Below are 26,870 nucleotides of genomic sequence, written 5' to 3'. Positions count from 1 at the left end.
TTCTCGCTATCTTCCTGCCGGATAAGCATTGAGAAATGCAGAGATACAGCACTCAGAAAGGACTACCTATACAAAATCCATGAAATAACAATGTCTGGTGAGATAGCTGCCAGCTAGGCACTCATATATTAGCAGCAAATCTAATAAATCTGATTTCTTTTAATGAGTTAGTTGAAGAACTTATAAGGCAAACACTGATGGTTAGACAGAGCTTTTCAAAGGCTGGTAATGAGCACTGGTGAAAATCTAAGACCTTGTATGGGAACAGAAAGGTCTATTACCCTAAAATTTACATTTAAAATAACATGGCTCTGAAAATGGAGAACTTTTCCATTTTTTAGGAAAACTTTCCTAACTAGGAGTAATAATTTAATTTCCTCTGCATGCAGGAGAATCAAACGATTTTGTCATTGTTTCAAAAAAAAAACTGCTCTCACACGTTAAAATAATACAGCTTTTCCTTCAAAGTGTCATTAAGCTATGACCACATAAAACCTAAGATGTGTTGATTTCTCTTTCAGTCATTTTGGAGCTGCAATGAAAACATACACAATTAAACAGCAGGTACCAATGCCACAGATGGGTCTGGACAGAAGGAAGAGCCCGTACCTTGGGAATCTTACTCCTGACCCATCTGCCAGCAGCACACCCTATCGCCGCTGGCCGTGGAGTATGGCTGTTGTCACGTTTTGTCACCGGCTCCTGGTCACTGTCTCCAAGGCCCTTACCTTGACGGCGTAGTTGTTGAGGGGGTCTTTGGCGTAGGAGGCGGGGTAGTACACGGCGTCCCCGGCCTCGCAGCACGGCTTGTCGCTGGTGAGCCGGAAATCTGACCAGCTGTCCACCCCGAAGCGCAGCTGGTCCTTCTGCCCCGCCATGAACAGGTCCTCACATTTCAGCGCCAGCTTCTTCAGCGAGTCAGCGTGCAGGCTCCGGATCTTGCCCACCACCTCCTCCCTGTTCTCGATGCCTCGGTAAAGTGCTTGTCTTTGCGGCTTCTGCACGCCTCGGCCCTGCTTGGCCTGGGACAGGCGCCTCCCTGTCAGGGACTCCATGCTGTTGGAGCACCGGTCCTTAATACTGATAGTGGTTAGGCTGGAAACACTGTTGGTTGCTGAGGTGGTTGCCCTCAGTTTCTCTGTGGGCCTGTCCAAGGAATCCCCCGACTCGTTGTCCAGGACCTTGAGCTCCAGGCTGACTGAGGAGCAGGCGCTGCTTGCTTCCCAGTTGGTGTCAATGTCATAGGTGGGATTGGCCATGAGGCACAGGTTGTTCTCCAGAGCCTGCTTCTGGAGATCTCGAGGAGTTGGCTCTGTGTTAGCTCTCAAAATTGTTTTCTTTGGCAGTGGAGGTGGTGTTGGCTGCAAGTTGTTCGCTGTCTCCTGGTCTGCCAGCCCTCCAAAGGCAATGGCATCATCCAAAGCTCCCTTGGGCTGCCTCGGCTGTTTTGGAGGGATCATGGCTGCTCTGGACTGCCCTGTGGAATAACGTAATAGTAAGAGAAGATTAGAGTACTTCATCTGTGCTGCTCCTGTCTGCACTCTGCAAAGAAGTTTAAGGCAAAAAGGCTCCAAAACTAGGACCTGCCTTCCTGACATTTCAAAACCCCTAGATATGTATATGAAAAGATGAACTAATTAGAAAGCAAATGACCAAATCATCATCATATATATATCTAAGTATATCAAACCAGTCTTGATTTGACCTTGGCATATATACTGAAATCAGCTTCAGTGCCAGCAGTGCTGCCATTTTACATCCAGCAGATCAATGACAAGAACTGCAAACAAAAACCAAACCTCAGTTTGACACTTTGGCCAAGTCCAGTTTCAGCAATTACACCCAGTGTCCTATAACTTCTTCTGCAGACAGCTGACTGTAATATTTTTCCTTACTTTCTATTCAAGTGTACTAAAACTAAGGGTGGATAACAGCCCATAAAACAATTGGGAAATGCACTAGACAGGCTGAAAATCCTGTTTCAGAATGGAACCCAGAAACTGCCAGACACAAATAACACGGTTTAGATACTCTGGTCACATCAGGCAGCCAGGATTGTCCCAGCAGATTCACACAGTGAAATCAAGGAAGTTAAACCAACTTTCACTCAAGTTCACAAGTGTGTTGCCATCAAGAGTAGGATCATATTTTGACAGAAATATGAAATTCTACCCTGCAATAAAAACTCTCATGCCCTCCCTCTGACTGTATCTTTTCTAATGCATTTCCATTCCTTACTTGCCATGGGTACCTTTGTTGGCAATGTTCTATTCAGAGATAACCAAACCTGGCTTCACTCAAGAGATTCCAAATGGCTAGTTATGTACACATAAGCTTGGAATTTCTAGTTTCAGACATTTGTGTGAATCCAGGAAAGATAAACTTCCTGTCATGTATTTTGGATGGCTTTTATCAAGGGCAATTACATTTCCTAAGTGCCAGAGTCCTTGGAAATGCAGAATAAATAAATGGCAATAATATAACAGATAATAAAAACTAATAAACACACAGTACAAATGACCAACTCACTGCTCTGGGACAATTAAAGTGTTGTTACTCATATTAAAATGAGATATTTCCAATCAACTGCTATTTTCAGAGAAATTATTTCATGAGCTTTCCACTTCTCCTGGGAGGTTCACTGACTTTCATGGTAAGGTAGAAAGCCAACTCTGATAGTTGAAAACAGCAGACCTGAAATGGATGCTCTGAATAATTGCAGCTGAGCATCTTTTTTAGTAAGGGAACAGACACTATAACTATTTGACTGTTTATAATGTGCTGAATCATAAAATCATTTATGCTGAAAAGACCTTTAAGATCAGAGTCCAACTGTTAACCTAACACTGCCAAGCCCACCAAATCCTTGTTAAGAGAGGACTAAACTAGGGAGACTAGGGGGATCCAAGATTCAGATCTGACTTACGTCACTTCAATCCATAATTAATGATTAATGACTTTACAGTTTGCAAAAAGGAAGAAATATTATCTTCCTTTGCATGTTAAGATCTGTTGTTACGGTTTCTATGAGTACTACAGAACCCGAAATCCACATGGCCAGGATGCACCAAACCCTGCAGTGCTGGGTTAGAATGCTGAAATATATCTTCTCATTTCAGAAGATCAGAGAGGATAATTTTTCATATGTATCCACAAACAAAACACCCTTGCACTCTGCTTTCTTAACAATTGTTCTCTTTTCAGTCATTCCAAGGAGATGACATCTCAAATGAAAGTTGTATCCCTGTCTTTCTTTTAAAGCTCCAGAAACCCTCAGAAGAGCCTTATGGATTTAATGATAAGCCTGGTTATTCCAATGTTTAAAAAACCATGTTTTGAGCAGGAAATTCTATCAGTTCTGTACATACCTGATATTCAGGAAGACTGCAAATCACTGTAGAGGTTGCTAAAAAAAAAGTAACTCTTGGGGGGCTCAGGGGACCCTTTGTATTGCTCCTTTGTATTGCAGTGAGTGTTTGAGGTGCTGCAGCATCAAATTCTGGTGCAAGCTGGGCACTACAGGGACTCTGTCATGAAGTTCCATTTGCAGAGGTGAAGTGTGGTATGATTCCAAATCAAAACCAGAATTGATGTCTGCATGCCAGACACACATCCAGATGCCTTTTGCCTAATCCTCAGAGAAGTTCATTTCTGCTTTGTATCCAATTCTCTTACTCATGCAATACTCATGTCCTCCTCCCCAACTGCTCACTCTTACAAAATCTGTGACCTATGTACTTCTCTGCAGCAACACTCTTTGCTAAAGATCCCTTGCCTATATTCTCCTCCTGGGCCTCTTCCCCACTGTGCTGACACAACCTGACTGCTGGAGTTTGCCACTATTCAGGAGGCAGTTTGCTAATGTGCCTTGCTGGTGGGACTTGCTAACCCAGGGATTAGCACAGGTGCTTGGGGGAAACAAGGAAACAGATTAGAGCAAGATGCACATCCTGAGCAGCAGCAGCAGCAGCAGCAGCCCTCTCCAGGAAAGGTAAGATTTATAACAGTGATACTGCTCGATTGTCTTACTTTCTGTCTGCTTTGTCCTCCAAATGCCATTCACACAGAGAAGAGTGTTGAGACTGCAACCAGTGTTGCTTTTGCATAGCTACTGGCACTGTGACATCCAAACAGAATTGGAGAAGGTTTTCATAACCAGAAGTTGTTTTTTCAGATGTCTGGAGGGGGTGGCAGGTTCCAGAGAACTGAATGTACCAGTCATTCAGTATCATTACTGTTTCAAGTACCCTCAGATGAGAAAAATTATTTTGTATAACATGCTATGTTACACTGTAGTTCCTTCCCACAAGGACACGTTTTCCATATTGAAATCTAACCATCTGCATTATCCAGTTGAAAAGTTCCATGTCTGCAGTGTTCCTGTGCTGAGTTCTAACACTGTACATTTCTTTCATAGCCATTGGGCTCAGCTTTCCCCAGGCATGGCAGGAAACTACACAGCCAAATTTTTACAAATTCATCGCCTATCAAGAAAAAGGTTGTCTTAAATGTTGCCCCTATCAAAGGCACAAGAACGTCCTTTTGCACAGAAATACTAGCAGAGGATTAATTTCCTTTTCTTGCCTATCCTTTCCTTCTCCCCTTGCATGCTTGAACTTATCATTTCCTTACCTACCACACAGACTCTCCACCACTGCAAGCTCACCCTGAGCCACTCTTGGGAGGCAAAATGAAAAGGAAGAACAGAGACAATATTAGGCTACCACTTTGAGAGATCTTTAAAGTGGATTCCAGACTGCTCAATGATAGAAAAAATGTAACTCTTTATAGACAGGAGATTTCTAGAGAGCTTCAAATAATTCTACAGTTCAATAAGATCTTCCATTATAGAATCCAAATACACTATTTAAATATTAATGCTTAAGTCTTCAGAGTCCTGAAACCCTGAAAGACCTCTGAGAGAGGCATTTAATTTTTCTGGGTAACTGATTTATCATCAGACTTTACATTGCAGTCTATTTATGTTAGCTGCTGAAACTATCAAATCTGACATCACTCCTTAATAAACACTTATCCTGACTGATATAAATAACCAGACCCCGAAAAAAACCCCAAATGCATTAAGTTCCTTCCAACCACTGCAAAAGCTACCAGCATGCTTCACAGCCCCAATTCCAATAAATGCCGTCCATGTATACCACTATTCTATAAAACAGTCCTGTACACAGATTTGCATTAAATCCTGAATTGTTTACACATTTATTGTTAATTTAATAGATAAAAATCTTACCAGAATGATGATATATGTTAGAGAAAGGAAAGCTCACATTTGGTAAGTGACATTGGTGATGCACCTCCAGTGCCTCAGCAATGATTTGAGACTGGGCACAGATCTCTTGTGAGATGCAGCTAAGAGAAGCCTCTCTTAGTTTGCTTGGTGACTTGTCAGGTCTTGCTGCCCACCCTCCATTACACCATGTTAGACATTACCTGTGCTAATTACGTATTATACAAAATGCAACAGACTGATGCTATAATCACTGTCTGTCACTGAACTGTCCGTTTTCATCAACACTGATCTCATTACCTTATTTACAGCCTGACTAAAAGCACTGTTTTCTGCCCTGGTCTAACCAACTGACTGAGGCAATGCCCCATGGCAGATGCTGTGATTTTTTTCCCTATTTCAGCAGTCACAAAGCCTAGAAACTCAGCCTCCTTTTTTCCCCATCTCTTTAGGTGTAAAGAGAGAAACAGCTGATAATGAAAGAACCTATTCTTTTTTCAATGGCAGAAATACTATCCTGAGTATATTGAGAATACCTTAATCTACTTAGAGGCAAGCAAATTCAATCAAGTCAATTTCCCCAACAAATTCAAACAAAGAGAGAACAATTTAAAGATTTGTAAAGGAAAGGCTTTGTCTTCCTTATCATCAGTTACAGGGCTTACCTGAATTAACTTTTGTAACAATACAAGAACCCCTTACAAAAGAAACATGTAGGCCCTCCCTTACACATTTGAACATTTGTTTCTTCATCTCGATCCAAGTGGCAGCCTCTGGATTTTGTTCAACAGTTGATACCAGAGGTCTCCCTCATCTCAGCTCTGCTCACCACATGAGCATCCACACCACGATCAAGCCAGACTCTTACTTTAATAAGCTGAAAGGACTTAGATTTTGAATTAGTCCCTATGAAGTGCTTGCCACAATACCAGGCATTTGCAAAGCTTTTCTTTAGAGCCTGTGCAATTTTTAAAACATTCTTCTTAAACTCTAGTCACCAGGGCCTGACTGTGACCATGGCAGTCAAGAACCTCTCTCCTCCTACTCAAGTTTCCTCCTATTTCTACAGCCAGGAACACACCTTTTCCTATCATCATAGTGGGATCTCACAAAAACCCCAACACTTTCATGTTGTAGCTGATTCCCAGAGGAGAATCCTCTGTTTTGCATGTCCTGTCTCTTGGAAGGCAAAACCAAATTTATTTGAGGGCAGTTCCTGATATAAACTATTACCTGACTGCAGATGAAAATTTACCAAGGCTTGCAGTTGTTTCTGTTCAGGACATTTCATGTGACATGTCAGAACTGAAGATTAGACATTTATCAAAGTAGAGACATATTATCTGCTTTTTAATAAAAACCACAAAATATGTATCAGATTCGTTTAAAAAGTGAACATTGTGCATTATGCTGCAAATTGAGTTGTTCATGTGATGTATTTTACAAACTACAAACTGTACCACGTAGCTCTAATTGCAGCTGAGGCAAGAGTCAATGTGATGTAACTTCTCATATCATCCCTTCTCCCAGTTTCACATACCAGTATTTGTTAATTCTACAAAAGATAAGATTTTGCTGCCTAGGTGAAGCAAGATGTAAAAACAAGTGGGAATTATTCCCTGTCCCTACCTAGAAATCTCTCTGCTGCCATCTGAATTAGAAAGTGAGGTTGCCTGAATAAAGCAGAAAGCCTTTGAAGGGCAGCCAGGGAGCTCAGTGCCATTTAGGGAAGCACTGTTCCTACCAACAGACCGCTCTCCCAGCCAGAGGCAGGCAAGGCCCAGAGCTGACTTAACTCTTTCACACCAAAAGGTTACTTTGGAGACAGCAAAGCTCAAAGTGAACTGACGATGGGGAGAAGATTTTGAATAAATTGCTAAGGGGTGGACTTTTTTATGGTTTTAAAAAGGAACATTCAAACTTAGGACCAGCACTAATACAGGCCAGGACTAATGGACGGGATCTCTTGAGCCAGTCAGCAGCAGGTTGTCCAGATCATCTCCAGCTGGGCTGTGAATATCTCCACAGGCAGAGATTCCGTAACTTCTCTGGGCAAGCTGCTCCACTGTTTGTTGGTATTTTGCTGCATGGGATAAACATGGTTCAAGTAGTTCTGATGTAGCTAGACCTGAACTGCCTGCAGGGTTCTGTCTGCAATGTCCCTGTCTTTTAAATACAGCAAATGCAGATACAGATATATATCCCACTAAACTGAAAATTATTCATTAGATCTATGAGTAATTCGCCAAAAAGACAGAGATTTTAGTTTTCCTCCTTAGAGGAAGAGTTTCTTGGTAGATGTTAGCATCACACTTGGACAGAATCTTTTTCCTCCTTATGCATTATAAACAACACCTAATAAATGTTTTAATAGCAGAATGCACTAATAAACTTGCCACTAATTGGCATTTAAGCAAAAAAATGCAACACTTTCACTGAATGTCTAAGGAATGTATGCACCTGAGCGTTTAAAGTTTAGACCTTGATCCCTGAAACCTGTGTGGACATGCCAAACCCTGTACTCATGAGCCATCTCAACACAATCAGTTTGCTCTTGGCCAAATGCTTAATAAGTTGCTGTGTTTACAGGATTGGGATGTTCAAAAAACATGTATTCGGATATCCTGGAATGTAAATAAATGAGAGGTTTTGTTGTTCCAGAAAACCTGGCTGCAGGTACCCTCAAATTCACAGTACTGCAAATCAAAATGCTTCACAAAATTAGGCTGATAATACTGATGCTGTGCATGGGGAAATGCTGCTTTATCTTGCTCCCTTATCTTCCAGAGAAGCTCTGCATCCATGGATCTCTTTAATGAGTCAGGAATTCAGTAATCTTTGAGCAGTACCTTCAGGACATTCATATCTCATTGGGAAGGAGCAAAAGTAAATTCTCTGACTAGGGTAACAACAGTTTCAGCCAATAGAAGATGGGTACAAATATTTTAGCAGTTATTGATGCTCTAAAATAGAAAGCCTATCTTTTGCTAAAGTTTAGAAAAATATTGAATTTTACTTATTCCTTCTAAAGAAATTAGGTAGCTTGCTTTGTATTTTAAACCTCTTTGAGAAAAATTCATCCAAAGGGATAAAACAATGTTCTTTTAAAAATCATTTGAGATGTTTATCACTAAAGGCAATTAAAAGACTGTTTTAAATTACAAGAAAACAAACCTTTGAGTTTGTTGAATCTTTACTTTCTTGGTTATGACTCCGAATGAGACTGTATGTCTCTATTTTCTGTAAATCACTATTAAACAGGCATTAAAAGCTACCATTATGAAGATGTATTGAGCTGCTCAGAAGAAAAGGCCCTTCACACCCTGGAAAGGTATCCAAAATCTGATCCAGTGCCTGTGTTTTCCGTGAGAGTCCACTCACCTAAATTGCTGTAGGTAGCACTGCAGGAACTCAAGTCAGGAGAATTTGGAGCTTCTTCTTTCTCCTCCTCCCCTGGTGGTGCGCGGGCGGAGGAGACCGGGATGACGGAGGCACTGCCCCCATTGTCCTGCTTCACAAACACGGCTCTGGGGACACGAGGGGACAGCTCCTCCAGGGTCGGGTCATCGGGCACTTGACTGAAACAAACACAACAGCATCACCTGGAGAGCCCAGCCCGGCACTGGGGCCTGCTGGCAGAATGCCACCTCAGGCACCAGGTATCCTCAGGAAGGGAAGGAACTGGCCAAGTTCTTTCACCCTCCTTTTCTAAGAGCGATTATCTACTGTTTTTATTTTCTGTGATGAGAAGAAACAACTTGTGACTGAAATTGCAACATGTTAGTTACTGTTATCGTGGTGACAACTCTCTCTCCATATCTACATAATAGTTGATGCCTTTGATATAAAAGGTAGAATAGAATATTTTACAGCTTGACTGCCATCAACATCTGTACTGATAAATATGCAGGCATGGTTCTGGGTAAAGTGTGTGGGACTCAGGAGAGCAGCAGAGTTTAAGGTGCTTTTTACCACTGCAAACAATTGTGCCTCAAACAAATACAATAAGCTATAGCAGGGGGGATTAAGTCCCAATAAAAATTCAGTGATGCATTTTCATAAAAGGGTAGAATTTTGAGAACTGACACTCTGGGAAACAGACCTCATTTAGGTCAATAATCTCTTTCCCATATAAAATTCTCCACCCATTAAAATCCACCTGCATTAGGCCAACTACAAAAGGCACTGAAGACATTCCTCTGTGCCTGCTCTTAGCTATGAAGTTTTAATTAAACTGTGATGACTTAAAGCACAGAACTCTGAAAATTGTGCATTCAGTTTGTTTCCATGGATATATTTATTGCAGTATAATTTAAAATTTCTGCATTATATGCATAAAAAATGTCGAGATTTAATAAAATCCCACAATCATACTGAACATATAGCAGCAATTATCAATAATATGCCACAAAAACATGTCAGAGCAAAAGTATTTCCATACCTTTATGTTCTCTCATTTGTTTCTTGCAGAAACAAATACTCATTACAGGCCAGATCTCAAGAGCATATGTGCTGTTTGCTGGTTCTCATTACTAGAGCCTGATCAAATACAGCAGCAAGAATTTGAACTACTTGTGACTCCCATTAGGGACAGGAGTAACACACTTCATCAAAAAAATGATCAGCACATCATGTATCTGTAGAGATACTTATTTTTTGTCATAAGGATTTCAAACTTCCACCAAGAGTTAACATAAATGATAGGTATATGTCTATGGCAAAGCCAAAATCCTGAAAATCCTGGGACACAATCTTGTAGCAGTTCCCGAGTACAAAGATTCAAACATGCCAATGCTCTGCATGACAAGACCCAGGACGGTGCAGTGTGCACATGCTGTTTCTGCTCAGACTCATGAATTTTAACTGCAGGCTGACACAAACCAAACTCATTAGAACTTGTTAGTAAAAAGAGAAAAAGATGGCTTAAGTTCAAAAAGATGTAATCTTTAATCAGCGTAACATTTTTTGTTCAATTTTAGTACCATGCATAGGAATGGTGTGAAGAACATTCCATGTGCCATAAATATATCCACATTAAAGAGTTAACCTCGGTAATTTCAGAGTAAAGCAGACATAAAATTAAAGCAGTAACAAGGCTCTCAGGATAATTTAACTAAAGACTTGTAGTTGCTGTAAATAATATACATACCTGCATTCCTCAACAGGAATGTTCTCTTTAAGAAGAAATAGGTTTCTAATAGGTTCTAATAGCTTCACAGTTCTGTCATTGCCACAAACCAGGAATTATCACATCTCAAAGTAACTTTTTAGTATCACTTGGTGAGGTAAGAACATACTCATTCTCCAAATCAGACACATGCAAGCACATACACTAAACCTAAGCTCAGAAGCGTTTTGCCAAAGTAAACCAACAGCTAGAAAGGAAGAAAGAAAAAAATACCAACTCACCCACTGTACTCACTCACACAATTCCCCATTAAAGGAAATTCTTTCAGGGCCTTCTTGAGTCTTTTAATCATGTCTTGAAACTCTGGCGAGCCATTGATTCCACAGTGTTCTGGTGTGCTACAAGTTGTGCAAGCTGTGAGCAAGAGGGCTGAACTCTGCACAGAGTGATACACCTACTGCACCTTAGTGTTTACCTTCGGGGGCTGGGCCCTGCCAAGGCCCCAGGAGCCAGGCAGATCCAGCCCTGCCTTCTTAACTCCTGCACTGCCTCCCTGCCTCCTGCAGGACACAGGGCACGGCTGCCGCATCACTGCTCTGGAATGACGGCTATGGCCTTACTCATGGCCACTGCTCCGGGAAAAGCACGTCCAACTCTCAAGAGGAGTTCTAGGAAGTAACACTAACCTATTGTTACAGAGTATGAGAGTATCTCAAATCTGTATGCGGTGCCTCAAAAGAATACATTTAAAACCACAGCAATTAGAGGTCAGGTCATGAAATGCGTGGGGAAATGCTTCCCAATATCTTAATGCTGAGGACGGAGAGATCAAGCTTATGTACACAGTGCAAATGTCAACCCCTTCACTGGTGCTGGCAGGACACAGGAGGAATAAAAGGGGGAACCATCCTCACTCAGGGAGATTCAAGAACCAAATCCCCAGCTGCTTCATGAACTAAACAGTTAAAATATTTTAACTGTTTTAAGTTTTTTTGAGGAAAGAGGAGCAGCTGATAAACAGGCAGTTCTCTCAGATTAGAACCATTAAAGCCTGATTTTGTGTAATTTTCTATCTGCTTCTTGGTAGCAAGTCATACTTAAAGCTATCTCCTTATTTGGGATATTTATAGATATTTTGCCAGGATGGATTCTTTGATGCCTTGCATAAGAGCACATATTTAGTATCTACCATAGTGGGCGCAGCCTCCTCTGTCCAAGTCTTTTTCTGTTCCCTTTTTTATTTCAAAAACAAACTTCATAGAAATTAATTATCTTAGAGAACTCTGCTCCTTGGGCACAAGTGGCTGAAGCTAAACAACTATTCAGTTAGTGGAAGAAGCAGCCCTCTGCATGCAGAGAACGTGTCTGTTTTCCTAAGAAGCTGAGATGATGTGAAGCAAAGCAACTTGCCATAAAAATGTCTGTCCTTCACACAACACCCCACTGAATTCAAATACTTGTTATTCACGTGTGCACAGGCTCAAAACTGTTTTAAAAGTGTTATTTTTCTGCAGGGACAAATGCCTGTAACTCTTTTCTTCAGGCTCTCCTCCTCCATGGTTTTTGGAGGATAGCCAGAAGACGACGCGGTCTACATCGCCTCAGTCCTTTGGGAACAGTAGGATCCAGAAAGCTGCCTGTGTAGCCTGGTAATTTTGGTGAGGACACTGGAATCACAGTTCTTGTGTGACCTGTGTTCTCCCCTATTCAGAGCACGCCTGCTCAATTAGAGTGATTAATAAACAGCAAGGAATATGAGGGAGATAAGGTGGAATGCTTATAAGAAGTGATTGTGAGAGTGTATTCCTGAATTAGGGTCAGATCCAGAGGTGAAGGTGAGGGAACACAGTTCTGTACAAGACAGCACATAAATGCCAGTGGCAGGAATTAGTGACAGAAACAGAGACAAGCTGATGTGGCCTTGGAGCCAGCTCAGACTCTGATCTCCCCTCCAAGTGGACATCAATACAGCAGCCATCAATGGCAGCTGTGCAGCTGGAGATGACAAGGAAGAGGACTTCGTTTTACACACACAAAAAACCAACTGTGTAATTTGTAGCTATATTGGTTTCAAAGAGAGTGCTTTGAGATGCCCTCAGGCCCTGTACTTTTAGGTTAATAAAGCCAATATAAAGACTAAACTGACTGAATAATGCTTGAGGAAAAATGCAGAGGTTAACGGCTGGAGGAAGGTCAGAGGCCGCCTTACCCAGGAACTTCTCCTCACAACACAGACCACTTTATTCCTGCAAAACACTGAGCAGAGTCAACCAGTGCCCAGGTTTCAGTCAGAGGGCACTATGGATACAGAAAACATTCCAGTGGCTCCTCAGTTCACTCCCTCCTCACCACCACAAACAGTCACTGAAGGGGAAAGTGAAACAAACTTCTTAAGTGACAACCTGAAACAACTGAGCCATGAAGTTTGTTCCTAATTCTGATTTTGAGAAGCTGGCTTAGTCCTGAAGCTCGAGAAGTTTTTTTTTTTAGATCTTGTGTAATGCGATGTTTGCACGGATAAAGGGAGTACACTTGATAATCCAGTAAAGACATCCTGCTAAGCTCTTTAGTGTCACTGAAACTTAATGGCAATGAGTTTCACAGATTAACTGAGCATTATAAAGAAGATATTTTTCTTTATCCATTTTAGATTCTCAGTCTTTCCATTTTACAAACTGTATTAGAGGAGTTAAGAACAATAATACATGATTTACGATTTCTTAATCTAAATTTATAAAATACTAAATGGTAAAGTCCCTTCTACTTGGATCTTTAATAGTCCTTGGCGTTTACAAGTTCTCACATAAAATTTTACTGAACTTACTGCTTAATGCACATACAGAATTTCCAATTCTGATAGAATTGGAAAATGTTCTAGAGGAAAATCTCACAAGTTTTTAATTGATGAAATGGTAGAAGATAGCTACTTAATACTTTTAAAAGCACTGCTAAGCACTGCTGAGTAAGATAGATAAAGCTTGCCAATACCTAGATAAGAAAAGCCCCACCATGGATTTGACAGGAAGGAAGAGATGATCCACCTTAAATTTTCAGGGAGAATTTCTCCCATTTCAGTAGATTTGTTCAAGCAAGGAATTTCTTTTCACATATAACATCCTTGAACTCTCATCAATTTACTTGGCCTGTACCTAAAAGGTTCTGGGTTCATGTGAGAACCTCATCCTAAGAGTTATACCAGAAGCTTTCCAAACTGGAAGGACTTTGTTTTAAACTGAGCCCTATTGTGATTGAACAGATTTTGTTATCTTCCCAAGCAGTGTCTGAAGCAGCTGTGGAATCTGCAGGACTGGATCAGTCACAATGCCAAAGTGGAATGTGGCAGTGGTGGTTATTCTTGCCTGTCTCTGGATGACATCCTGATCTTAATGTATGACTAAATTTTTGAAGAACAGTGATTCTCACTGTTCCTACTGAGCAACCTGTCACAACACTCATATTCCTCTATACAGAGTTCAGCTCTATCAGTTATAAGCTCAAATCCTTTTGCAAAAATTAACACAGTCTTAGGAATTAGACTGGTGATCACAAATTCAGCTATGAAGAGATGCTTCCTTATCTGAACCAGAACAAAATAAACACAGAGACCTCACTACCTGAAGGAAGTATTTCAGGAAAAACAGAGTTTTATCTTCACTTTATTCAAGACTGGCCCAAAGATCCCATAAAGGAAAAGTTATGGCTGACTTGCAGCTGTGAAAGGAAACTCTTGAGTTTAACCTGTAACTGAAATGGAGATGGCTGTGCCCAGATCAGATTAGTTCAGCTCCGATGTGCTTTATGAAGACAGCCAAGGAAGCAGCAGGACTCAGTGCTGCACTTTGCTTTTAGGCAATGTCTCAATCGAACGAGTTGCTGCTGGGTATGAGCAGTAGGAACACTCTGATCCATAAGATAACAAAGCCTTTGAAGGATCTTTTTATTCAGCTTGTGATGAATGGATTGCACCCTGTGGTGTACCACCTTCATCAATTACAGTGACTCAGGCCAGAAATATCATGTTATCTTTTGGTCAGTTTTAGCTTTTGCGCCTGAGAACAACTGCTGCTTCATGAACTGAAGGTGTTTTCATTCTAATTAATGATAAAACTGACATGACCGCTGACTTTTAGCAAAAATTAATCTACCTACAGATTTTTTGTAAATTTAATATATTATTATTTGCTAGTTGCTTTTCAACCAGCATATGTGCATCCTGACATCAGAGACAATCACACTGAGAAACCAAAACCAAGTTTCTTTGTATAACAGAGAGATAATTTTCAGCTTTCAGAAAAAATTATTATTTTGCAAGTGCTGTTCAAAGGGGAATCTGACCTTTCTAGTGATAAGTTGAAATACCTTCAGCTGTTTCGTGATTGTGTTGGCAATCTTTAGCAGCTTTTTAATCCATTGCAAAGTAAGGAAATGCTGTATCTTCACTTAATTTGCTTTTGAGATCCCCCCAGTAATGGGACATTTTTAAAGCTTATCTTGTTTTCCAGGTCATCAGTTTGTTTTTTCAGAGAGCTTGCTGTTCTTGGCATTCTGAGTTAGGGAAGTGTCCTGTTCACTGATTGCTATCTTCAGGTCATCCATTCTCCTCTAAGCCTCTGCAGCCTTAACTGAACATTCTAAACATCTTTTTCATGCACGTATTTTAGCCTGAATTACAGCTAAACTCTAATACCTGGAGGGTTAACACAAAACAGGCATAGCTTCTAATGGGTTATGCCTTCTGCTTGTGCAAAAATGGAATTTAGAAATCCTAATTCTCACCCACCAGGATACTAAAAACAAAAGTCAAACCCCTTAAACAACAATAAAAGCCTTCAATTTTGTGGTATTATAAGATTTCATTTGGTCTCATTAACAATGTTAAAAAGTATTAAAAACCCCTAAATAACTCAAGGCACCAAGAATATAAGAACTGAAGCATAAAGCTACCCACTGCTCAGTGTTCCCACAACTCAGCACCTCAGTGTATTTTCCTTGAAATTTGTAGAAACCAGGGAACAATATTGTCAGAGAGAAGAAATTCCAATTCTAACATTTGGAAAATTCCAGTTTTCACTGGGGAAAATTCGGAGATACGGTTTCAACCAACATCATTGTCACTTGAAGAAAACTAAAGAGTAACCATGCATTTTGGAATAAGGGAATGAGAGATCAGTGACCCACTGCCTTCACAAGGAAGGGCAGCCAGAGTGCGAGGACACATTCCAACAGCACCATCTCCAGGGCAGTGCAGGAATCCCTGACAGCCTGTTCCTGCCCTCCCACCACCCCCAGCAGCTGCTCCTTCCTGCCCCACCCCAGCTGATGTGGCTGAGCAGCACTGCAAAGCTCCGTCCCCCTTGGATCTTTGCCCTGGTGTGGTTCAGCAGAGCACAGAATTGTCCTGCCAGCACAGGAGGGGGCACTAAGAGGTGGGAGCTGGGCAATCTCCTGATGGCACCATAACCAGAATCAGCCTCACTTTCTCCAGCTTCCTCCAGAGACAGGAGAAAAAAATCAGGTTCCTGTGAAGGAGGTTGAGAGCACAAACACCTGCAATCCTTTAACTTGCCCTCTAAAGGTAGCTATTCTTGCCCATTCATTTAGGGTAAATCTAGAGACTGCGCTCCTTATCAAGGGTTATTCTAGCACTTTTCCTGTGTAGACAATGGAGAAATAAAACCAAGTTATTTTACTTTAGTGCCAGTCAGTTTATGGTAAGCTTTAACTATGCTCACAGAGAGATTTCTATTAGGTTAAAACTGTTCTTGGCTAAAAAACACTGCAGTTTTCTTGTACAGAATATGGAGAAAGAAAACAAAAAAGCGCTGTCATGATACATTTTCTGGGGCTTAGACTTCACAAAATTTTTGATTTCCACCCATTAGGTTTTTGTTATAATGAAATAAATAATTCAAGTTTGAGGCTACTTTGGAATTGGTATGTGTAATAACATTGGAAGACAAATTCTAACACATCCACAGCTGTGGTCCAGCACTCAGTGAATTTCACTCTGCCCACATGACTGGCTGCAGCTGATGTGCCCAGCTTTTACTGGATCCAATACTGTCAGGGGACAAGCACAGTAAAGGCCTTGCAATACAGAGATAACACTATTTTGTAGGTACCCTAATACTGTTATTCTGTTAGGTTTTTTTACAAGGTTTATTTTGGGAGTGCTGCAATGATGTTGCAGTGTGGTTAACTAGCATCTGCTGAATTCTTGGGCATGTGAGGTAAAGTTAGCACAGCCATCTTCTGTGAGTGCCAGATTTCTCCATTTCTATTGTACTTCTCAATAGGTGCCTTCTATTCTGCTGAGAAATTCTGAAGTTTCTCATAATACAGAAATACTTTCTTAAAGCAGAAATTCAAGAGAATGGATCCGATTCAATGGAACATGGCTATTGTGACATATTAGTGCCCCTGCAAGACAAACTCTAAATATCAGGTACTACTTCTAGTAAATGTTTTACATCTTTTCTGGTATCTAACATCATGGAAAGATTTTAAAATACATTCTAAGTTACCTAAAATAAATATACCTTGAAAAAATTGCATTAATGTAGTAAAACTCTCTAGTGTCTCCCTTTTCAGCAGCATATACAGGACAGTTCACAACCGAGTAAGTGACTAAAACACTGAGCGGTACCTGGGGATTTTCTTGGGAGCCTGAGGTGGTGAGGAGGGGCTCGCTGCGTTCTGTTCCGAGCTCTCTGGAAGCTTTTCCTGCGTTTCTCCCTTGTCTTTGGCCAGTGCCTCTGCAATAGCCGACTCCACGCCACCCTTGTGTGGGAGCTCAGCCCTCGGCTCCGCCTGCGCCGGGTCACACCTGTACATGAAAACGATGGAGGGCTTCTCGCTGGAGTCCGACTTGGCCTCGCTGAACCAGTGGTGCCGCTGCACTGGGGGAGGGGGGAGCATGTGGATAACAGTTCCATCCAGACCCACCAGCTTCCCCTTCTCCCTGTCCTTCTCTCTCTCCTCCTCATCGTCAGCTTTCCTGCGGCGGAAGAAGCTCTTGAACGATATCCAGCGTTTGGGTTTCGCGTCGGGACGCCGGCCCTCCGAGTGCAGGATGGACTCCGCCTCTGTCGACCTGGTGGGGCTGTTGGGCTTGGCCCAGTTGCTGAAATGTCTTTGCAGCAAGTTACTGGCATGGTAGGGAGAGGAGGTGGAGCGTGGAGGGGGGAATGGCGGGGCCTGCTCTGCCTGGGGACTCGTGGCACTGGGGGTGGCTCGCGCTGGCTTCGGGGAGGGAGTGGCAGCTGGCTGTGAAAGTGGATCCTTCTGCAGTTTAATGGCAGTGTTCTCCGTCTTGGAGGACTCCACTTCAGGCTGTGATGTAAACAGAGATTTGGGTCGTACCAGGCTGTTTTTAGTAGCGTCTCCCTCAGGGGGTAAGGAATACAGTTCTTCTACACTACAGGACTTGGGAGCAGACTGAGGCGTTTCTGGAGGAGACTGTGGAGGCTGGATAGAAGCCACAATCTGTGAGAGCACTGTGCTTGCGTTCTCCCTGCCACCGCTGCTGCCGACAGAACCGTCCGGGGTTACGTCTGTTTTTGCTGCAGGCTCCTGCATTGCCTTTTGAACTCTGGATGGGGAGCTGTGGTCAGCACTGTGACTTCTCTGTGGGGATATCTGGCTTTTACTGAGGCAGCTGTTGAACTCTTGGACCTTTTGAGCCACAGAGCCCAGCCTGCACTCAGAGCTACTGGCCACTCCCTTTGCCTGGGGCAACTCAGTGGGCTTGCTGCCTATGGCTTCGGTCCCTTTGCTTTCAGTTTCTATTTCTTCATAGGTATGGCTTATCACACTCGTAGTTTTATCTTTGATGGACAGCTCCCCACTGGTCCCCAAAAAACTTTTATAGATTGCCAGGTTATCATACGCATTTGGATTGATTACAATAGGAACTTTAATAGCATTTTTGGAACTCTTGGCATAGGTGGGCTCATCATGAATGATGATAGGAAAAGGTGGCATGCCAGCATTGTTGTAACTGTTGAATTTTATCTCAGACAAATTAGGAGACTTAACTGGGATAGTTTTCGAAGAAATGTTTGTAGCTGTAGGTGAAGTAGGAGCTGACTTGTGGCTTGTCTTCCTGGGAGGAATGGAAGGTCCTGAGCTGTTTCCAATCAGTTCCACCTTAGGTATCTTCTGTCTTGGACTAGTGCTGGAAGTCCACACTTCTTGGTATCTGATTGCGCTGGATTTTTTCTGAGTAGCGCGTACATGTACAGGTGATGCTGCAGAGGATGCAACAGGTGTGCCTGGGGTGACTGGTGAGCTTGGGTTGGATGATGCCTTTTTGGTTTCTGAGGTTTCAGTCTGATTCTCTTTACATTCAGTGCTCATGGCAGCTGATACATCCACTATGGTGTATGGCTTGCACACTGGTTGTTCCATATTCACCACCCTATAAGGTTTAGCCTGCTCCTCCACAGGCACCAAATTAATAGTTACGGCTTGACCAGCAACATCTGAAGAACTTTTATTCTCCTGCGTATCAGTCTGCACAGCAATTTTGCCATCCTTCTCCTCCAGGCGAAGTGCAAGGACTGCCTTGTGAGTTTCCAGACTTTTCAGAGCGTTTCTGGGTGCTTTTGGCACGTCCTTCACTTGCTGATTGTCACAAAGACTTTCATACTCTTGTTCAATCACTTTGAGGTCCTGAGGAGTGCTAGGAGATAACCCTCCATTACAGAGCTTCTGGGAAGAACTGCTGGCTGTCCCAGAACGAGACTCTTCAGTCAAAGAAGAATCAGGAGATGTAGAATCAGAAGATACCATGCTCTGCATGCTCTCTTGCCCATAAAGAATCACAGTCTCTTCCCCATAACCGTTTAAAATTTCATCATAACTGTCGTCATAATCCACTGCACAGATCCGCTGGAGAGACTTGTTCCGAAGGGGCACGGTATTCCATTTTTTGTTAACACAGAATGGAACAGGAGACAGGGTGTTAGCTCTGAAATTAGCAAAGCGAGGTTGGCCTCTCATGCGGATTTCCATTGCTAACAACTCTTCATCACTTTCATCCCAGCTCTCGTGCTCTTCCTGCATGCTCCCAAAAAACGTGTCATCCTCACTCTCATCTCCACTAGAGAACTCTGGATAACAGAAACGTCCACCTTCATTGCTTATGACTTCAGTGCTTCCACTCAGAATAACGTGCTTACTCTGTGAATCCTTCATTCCACCCACCATGCAGCTCGGAGGGATCTTCCTTTCTAAGGATCTTTTGTAACAATTATTTATCCTTCCCAAGAAGGTTTCTCTTGAGTTGGTTTCATTTCCGGTGAGCTGAGGTGTGGTATCCAAACCCGCGATCTCCTTCAAAACTTCTGTCAGTCCATTATTATTATTTGGTATCTTGCCCACGCCCTCGCTGTTGCCATAAGGCCTAGGAACATGGCTGTAACCCTCGATCTCCTCCTCATTATTATTGTTCAGTGGTTTTTTGTTCAGGACCGCCTTGTTGCGGTTCCACCCCGCAGGCAGGGGTTTGTTCTCACACTGCTCCAGCGTGGTGAGCTCCCCACACAGCCCCTGCCCGTCTGCCACCATCATGGTGGGCTTCACAGCTATCGTGGGCTTCTTGGCCACGGGCGGGCGGAAGCTGCCGCTGCTCCTCCCGCGCTGGCCGCTGCTTTGGTTTGCATTGGCTTTCAGGTTTCCATGAGAGAGAGGCTTTTTTTCTGACACTGGGGGTAACTGGTGCAAGCTCTTGGGCTTGAAGCAGTTCTTACATTCACCGGGTTTCCAGACGTGCTCAGTGAACGTGTTGCAAGCAGACATTTTCCCAGAGCTCTGCACCTGCTGCCGTGCTGCTCAGTGCATGGTAGGAGTCTCCTCCATGTGCTTCCACTCTGCTCACGTGGTGCGGACACTTCCTTGGGCAGCGATCATGCTGGAAAACAGAAAGAGGATGAGAATGGGGAAAAATCTCCTCGATCATTATGTTTTCCACACTAGGGGCAATGTGGAAGGAGCAAGTAGCCTTTTGCTGACGTCTTCACTTCCAAAACTATAAAACTGAAATGCAAAACCAAATTGCAACTATCATTCTTCTCATACATAAAGAATTAAAACTTTGGCAGCTAAGCCCCATGTTACTTAAAGCAGAGAGAGGGAAAAACAGCAATGACTGAGAATTTAGAGTAATTCTCTTGACTAGTTCAGGACCATTGACCTTTAATTTTGTCCAACAAAACAAATGCAGGAAGAGGATATAAACCCGAAGATTACCACACATTATGCTTTCACCATAACTACTCAAACATGAGATAGAAAAGCAAGAGTATGTTTACTCTCCTAAATGCAATTGAGATAATTTGTTTTAGCTTTGAATGTGAACAAGCTCAGCTTAAGTGAGAAAATATGTTCAAGCAATCCCAAACTCTGCCATTTTAGCACTTTTTTCATCAGAGTCAAATGATAACTGGAGAGGTATTTTGGCTGAACAGATAGGCTGTTCTGATGTCCTGGAAAAGTCAGATATAAATACAGTGGAAATCCTTCTAGAAAGTCACTGCTTTTTCGCCTTTTGCTTACCGCAACGGCAATAAACCATTCTGATATCCTCAAAACAAAGCTAAGGACTTTTAGTCCCTGATTTGTTTCACATGTAGCTTTTCTACCTAACCCCTCCAAAAATAACAACTGAAGAAGAACTGAAAATCTCTTTCAAAGTGAATCTTTTTATTTCCTGAAACGATCAGCCTTAAGTAAAAATCAAACACGAATCTGCTGTGCTTTACAGTCACCAGAGTATCCAGGATTTGAGAGTTTCATGAATTAATGCCTGAAGATTTTAAGCCTTCTGAGCCAAATCCGCAGGTCTGTTCTCTTTGTCACTGTTGCATAACTCAAATTATCCGAGACATTTCACTGAAGTGAAAGGATCTCTATGTCCACTGCTACTTCTGTAAACACAGGCACTGGAAATGAATAATATTCTATTCTTACAGGCCTTGGGGTGCAAATTCCCTCACTGCTCACGCAGGTACACTGGGGGGGCACTGCTGATCCCCTGCAGGTCCAGCTGCAGCTCCCACAGAGCCCATGGTGGGAGTTCAGCAGCAGGGAGGCTGTGCTGGAATTCTCCATGGGCACCACTGGCTTTCATCAGCGTGGCAAACAACAGGATCATTAGGAGAGCTGACACCAGGAGGGGTTTGTCAGTCTCCTCACGTGCAGCTCTGTGTTTTGGCAAGGGCTGTCCTGTGCTGGCAAGCCAACAGAGCAATCCTGATCCAACAGCAGATGGGGCTGAAGCCTAACTCTATTAGTGCCTGCAGACACAGCCGTGCTACCAGGGCTATCACATTTCATATGCTGACTAAATATGTTTCCAGACAAAGCTTTTTGCCAAAAAGCCACTGCCAAAAGCTTTCTCTGTGACCTAAGAGATAGATAGTCTGCCAGACTGAGATCTACACAAACTTTTAGACTTGATTTTACACAGATCCATCACAAATCCGTATGTGATTTTACACATACAGAGTAAAATGCCTTTGCATCTTGATCTCTCTCAAGATTTGTTGCTTCAACACTTTGCAAAGCCATATATTGCAAGCAGAAAAATTACATTAAGAAACAGTTCTTCTAAAACCAGAGAGAGAGAGTATGTACAAGATTTTTATACTCTGGTTAGCTCCTTCTTTTCATGTGTTCAACAAACAAAAGAGGAAAGTTACACTAATGGGAATCTAAACTAAATGCCTTCTTGGAAAATGTATTTCTCCATCACATAAAAGCTTTGAACAATCGGTTTAAACAAAAGGGTTAGTGCTTGTGTGGGGGTTTTAAGATACACTCGTGTGATCTTATTTCTCTGACACTGCATAAGCTGCACACGCTCTAGAATCCCATCACGAGGCAGTTTTATGGTGTCCCAGGCGAAACTCTTCCTGCTGGGAACAGGGGAGCACCGAGGAAGCTCTGCAGTGCCCACCTGCCTGTGGCACAACACCCTGGTCACTCTCCTTTGCTCTGACACTGATGATGACACTTCCTCTAAGCCAGAGAAGGGCTACACTCAACCTGAGAATGGGAACTGCAGGAAACTCAGCAGAACCACAGTTCTTCAGAGGGAGGAACAACTACAGCTCTGCGCTTTATCCCAGAACAACCCACCATGTGCCAGCAGTGCTGCCCGCAGCAGCTTACCTTAATCACACACCTGGTAATTGTGGAGATGCACATGTGGAACCTGGACACAGAATATATATAAGCCATGTGTGGATATTTCAGCTCTTTTGGTCTCCAACAGGCAACAGAACTGGTCTGAACTCAGCCTTGACCCCCAGGATGACTTGTGAGAGTCTGGAACAGAGGAGCCACTGACTCCCCGGGTCTGTGAGCCCCAGCTGGGTTTGCAACTGGCTCGGGCACAGCAGGACAAGCAGTTCCTGTCACAGGCCCTGACACTGCTGCAGCTGCACCACAGAGGAAACAGCCACCTTCCAACTAGAGGAAATGGATATTAAGAAAACAACCAAAACAGTCCCAACACTGTGCTACTTTTGTACTTTGAAATCAGAAGCACTCCTACGCTATTTCAAATTAAATCCACAGTGACCTTTATATGTTGAAGCAAGCATTTGCATTCCAAAAAAATTTGTCAGTTTCTTTCTTGCTGAACAACTAAAAGCAATCTTTCTGCTGCTTTCCTCTCCTTTAAAAAGAATTACATTTTCAACTACAGATTCCCCATTATGTGCAGTAATTATGGTGAGACTGATTAGGAGTGATAAGAGAAATGAAATCTTTCAGTAGGCTGTTGCTCCAATGGCTGCCACCAGCAGCTGCAGCCTGGCAGGGGGCAGCAGAGGCCATCGAAGGGCCTGAAAATGCACACAAATACAGGAAAAAATCACCCCGACGTTGTTTATTGCTGGATTCCTACACTATCTCCAAAACAAAGCAAGGCAACGAGAGATCCAGGCAGTAACACTTCAGATCTCCCCAGCTGCAAGTGACCAGGTGTTTTCTCTTCCCTAACTTCCCTGCTTCCACTGGCACTACATGTACCTGCTAAGGAGCAGGAATGTGCACCCTGCAGAGCTCCTGGCTCTTCTGAAATAAATAGTTCAGATGACAAAACTTATTTGAAGACGCTCAATCTACGCAAAATCAAGGAAATAACAAGACGTTACTTACAAAACAGCATCAGACTTGTAAAGTATTAATAGCAAGTACGTAACATCAACAGTCTGCATTTCATGCCTGTAGCTCAAAGCTTTTTATGTAAGCTGATAAACAGAACTATTCACAATTTATACGGGGAACCACTGCAGTGCAGTGACGTTAAGGAACTAAAATTCACCCAATGAGTCAGTGTCAGGAGCAAGTACAGACAGACAACTTCTGCTCCCAACAGCAGATCGTGAGACTTCATTCACTAAATGGTTGAGTCAGCACAGATAATTTATCAGCATTAAAGGCCAAATCATTCTTTGTGTGTATGAGACTAATGCTCCTCATTGCAGCAGGAACACAGCTGTGCACAGGAGGGCTCAGCCTGGCCCTGTTGAGCTGGTATCAAGCAGTCAGGAAGGCAAAAGCATATTTCAGTGTTCAGGTCAGAGGAAGAAGATGACAGATTTGGAGCTGCAGTGCAAAGATGAAGCAGGGATCAGCTGAGATACCCTCATGTCAGGAAGCTTGCATGGCAGTGCAGAAATGTCTCTGTGGCTCTTTTATTTGTCGACATCATCTTTGCTGAGTGCATGAAGATAGTAATAAAACATGCATTTCAGGCATTTTGCCTTTCTTCTAGGTAATTTCAGGCTGGCAGGTCTCCTTTGGATGCACGCTGGCTGAATCACAATGAAGGCCTTCTCCAGTAATACTTTATACTAAAATAATCCAATTAAAAGGAACTTAATTGGTGTGCAACATTCCCTACAATTTCAACATTTTAAAAATGAATAGTCCCGGTAAGTACCAGATGGTGACACGCACTAATTAATCAGGCCTGCTCAATGAACGAGCATATGAAAATGAATGCACCTATTAGACATGTGTTTGCCATGCTGTGTGCTGCAAAAATCTCCCCCCACTGAAAGGCTGGAAATTTCCTGAGCTGGTAACCAGCACCCTCTGGTCTCCTCTGGGATCACCACATCCTGGCACAGGTTTCCTTTGGTTCATTCTCCTCCAGGGAAAATCCATTTACCTTCAGTGCTGCTGTCCCTGACAATGGGGCTGCAATTCCTCTGCTGCAGAATAAACTGCATTGATCAGCTTTCTTCGGCACCACTCCAGTCAGGGCTGTGCACAACCACAAACCTCTCACCACTGCCAGGCCTGTCCTCAGACTGAAAAAATCAGCAGAGGGAATTCAACCTGGGCTTCCTATATGGGAGTGCCCAAAGGCCACAAAACCACCACGGCTTTGTGGTTTGTCTGAAGCACTTACAGGCATCTGGACAGTCAGGATCCTCACAAACAACAGTGCAAGTCTCACGTAGCAGGGGAAAAGTGATGGTTGTTCTTCGCCAGGATTTGATTTCTGTCTCTTTTAAATTTTAATGTAATCGTAAACATGTTAAAAGACTTTGAAAAACAGAAACTCATGCAGGTCCTGCTTGGGCGGCAGTGGGCTGTGGAAATGCTCCCAGGAGTGTCAAGCACTCCCTTCACTCAGGGTCTGCCAGGAAAAGCCATGGAACTGAAGGATGGCAAGAGGCACTATGGACTGGCACAACTTTATCCCCAAAGTGTAGGGTATTTGCTACGTATCAGCTCACTGCAGTACCAAGCCAGAGCTCTGGCTCTGGCAGAGAGCACAGATGGACATTTCCATAAATGCTGGGCATTACCACTTTTGTTAAAAAAGAAGTTTCAACTTGCTGCACATAAAAGAGGTTTTTTCCCTGTTTTAATGTCTCACACTGTATTTCCTCTCCTTTAAAAAGAGTTCAAATGACATAAATATTTCATAATATTAAGTAAGTGAAGGAAAACCTAAATATGGGAGTTTTTCCCTCCCTAAAACATGCAAGGATAAAACATAACAGAACTAACCAATGAACTGGAGCAAAAACCTGCCCAGGGCTAGACAATCTGTGATGCTTCAGAAGAAAACAGGCATTTCTTTGCAATTTACCTAACCCAAAGAGATAATGCCACAGAGCAAGGAAAAGGCAAGGAATATCCTCGGGATCTGCCCAGGTAATCGGAACAGATTCTGCATCATCCCTGGGAACACACAGACCTGAAATAAGGCCAAGCTCTGCCCTTTGGTGCTGAGGCCCCACAGGCCAGCCAAGGCAAGTATTTGAATAGGAATTCTTCAGTTCCAATAATAAGAACTCTTGACATTCTTAACTGGAGATTTTTTCCTTTTTTTCCCTTTTTGAAAAAGAAATCATCTTTTAGAATGAATAAAATTCAAAATTTATTTGGTCCATTTATGATGGTGATTATATATATGATTATAATCTTAAAATGATGATCACTCAGACAAGGCTGCACAGTATATTCTTTAGGAATACTTTTTTATTTACATGGAAAATTGATTTTTATTTCCTACTTTTAAAGAAGTGAGGTAAGCCAAACTATAAATTGTTTGCTGTAGGAAAGAGATTCGTAGATATTTTTTAAAGCCTAATAGAAGGCTCACATAATATGCATCTGTATGTAAAAAAAGCTGATAGGCCAAAAAACACTTATAATACATTGTAATTAAAAAATTGTTAACTTCTAATTGTGATAGAGTGAATTATAAGACCTGTATTGTCTCACCCTTCACAAAAGACTAAAAGTAAAAGTTTTTAAACACCTCTCAGTTACCCCATCTCTAAGTAAGAAAAACCAAACATAATGCAACAGTTTGCTTTCTGAAAATGGCTGTACAACGTTCTGGGATCCAGCAGCAAATTACAGGTAAACATATCAGCTGACAGGAAAAAAGCACAGTAATTATAATTTCAAAAATTATCCTCAATTCCAGTGCATTTCAGCTTCTCCCAACTCTATATAAGGAAAACTGTGAGAATTAAGCCCTTGACAGCATCTTAAAAGTGCACCTGTATGACTGTATCTTGACCAAACTAATTACCTTTGATTTACCCTTCCTGGGCTCCCTTGAAATTCTGCCCTTTGATCTTTTTTTCCTTTTGTTTAAGCACATGTAAAACACTGTGGAGAAGAATGAACTTTACCAAACCTCTCCAGAATGTGCTCACAACAAACAAAAAAGCAATACCTGAGAGCCATTATAGTGCTTTTGTAATGAGAAAGCCAGGAACAGTTGTGGTTATCTTTCTGCTGAGCACAGGCTGAAAAGGAAAACAGGATCATCACTGGATTGTGGAGTCCAGAAATTCTGCAACTTCTGTTTGCTCAAACCTCTCTCCCTTGCACTCCTGCAGATCTTGGCTCCAAAGATCTGAGTGCTGAACACCTGATGCAGCAAAACCCACGAGTGCCAAGCCCCCAAGCCCCCCACTAAAAACCCCATTTCAGTTTAGCAAATCACTT

At 42.5% G+C, this 26,870-nt stretch overlaps 1 protein-coding gene and 1 long non-coding RNA gene across 3 annotated transcripts in view; one reads left to right on the top strand and one right to left on the bottom strand.

Moving 5' to 3' along the window:
• PEAK1 (pseudopodium enriched atypical kinase 1) overlaps positions 1-20,290 on the bottom strand; it is a 32,719-nt gene extending 12,429 nt beyond the window's left edge. Inside the window, exons 1-4 of one of the 2 annotated variants that reach the window (XM_066328743.1) lie at positions 17,023-20,290; positions 10,658-10,774; positions 8,630-8,826; positions 729-1,477 (exon numbers count right to left, since the gene is read on the bottom strand). In XM_066328743.1, coding sequence (XP_066184840.1) covers positions 729-1,477; positions 8,630-8,826; positions 10,658-10,774; positions 17,023-20,177 — 4,218 coding nt within the window. In that variant the 5' untranslated portion in view covers positions 20,178-20,290. The remainder of the gene's footprint in view (positions 1-728; positions 1,478-8,629; positions 8,827-10,657; positions 10,775-17,022) is intronic. The other variant, XM_066328744.1, reaches the window with a different exon arrangement.
• LOC136367231 (uncharacterized) overlaps positions 1-26,870 on the top strand; it is a 59,713-nt gene that overhangs the window by 4,288 nt on the left and 28,555 nt on the right. The window lies entirely within an intron of this gene.

The sequence above is a fragment of the Sylvia atricapilla genome, chromosome 13 (genome assembly GCF_009819655.1).
Source record: "Sylvia atricapilla isolate bSylAtr1 chromosome 13, bSylAtr1.pri, whole genome shotgun sequence".
Taxonomy (NCBI): Eukaryota; Metazoa; Chordata; class Aves; order Passeriformes; family Sylviidae; genus Sylvia; species Sylvia atricapilla.
This window is presented reverse-complemented; position numbering and strand designations above follow the sequence as displayed.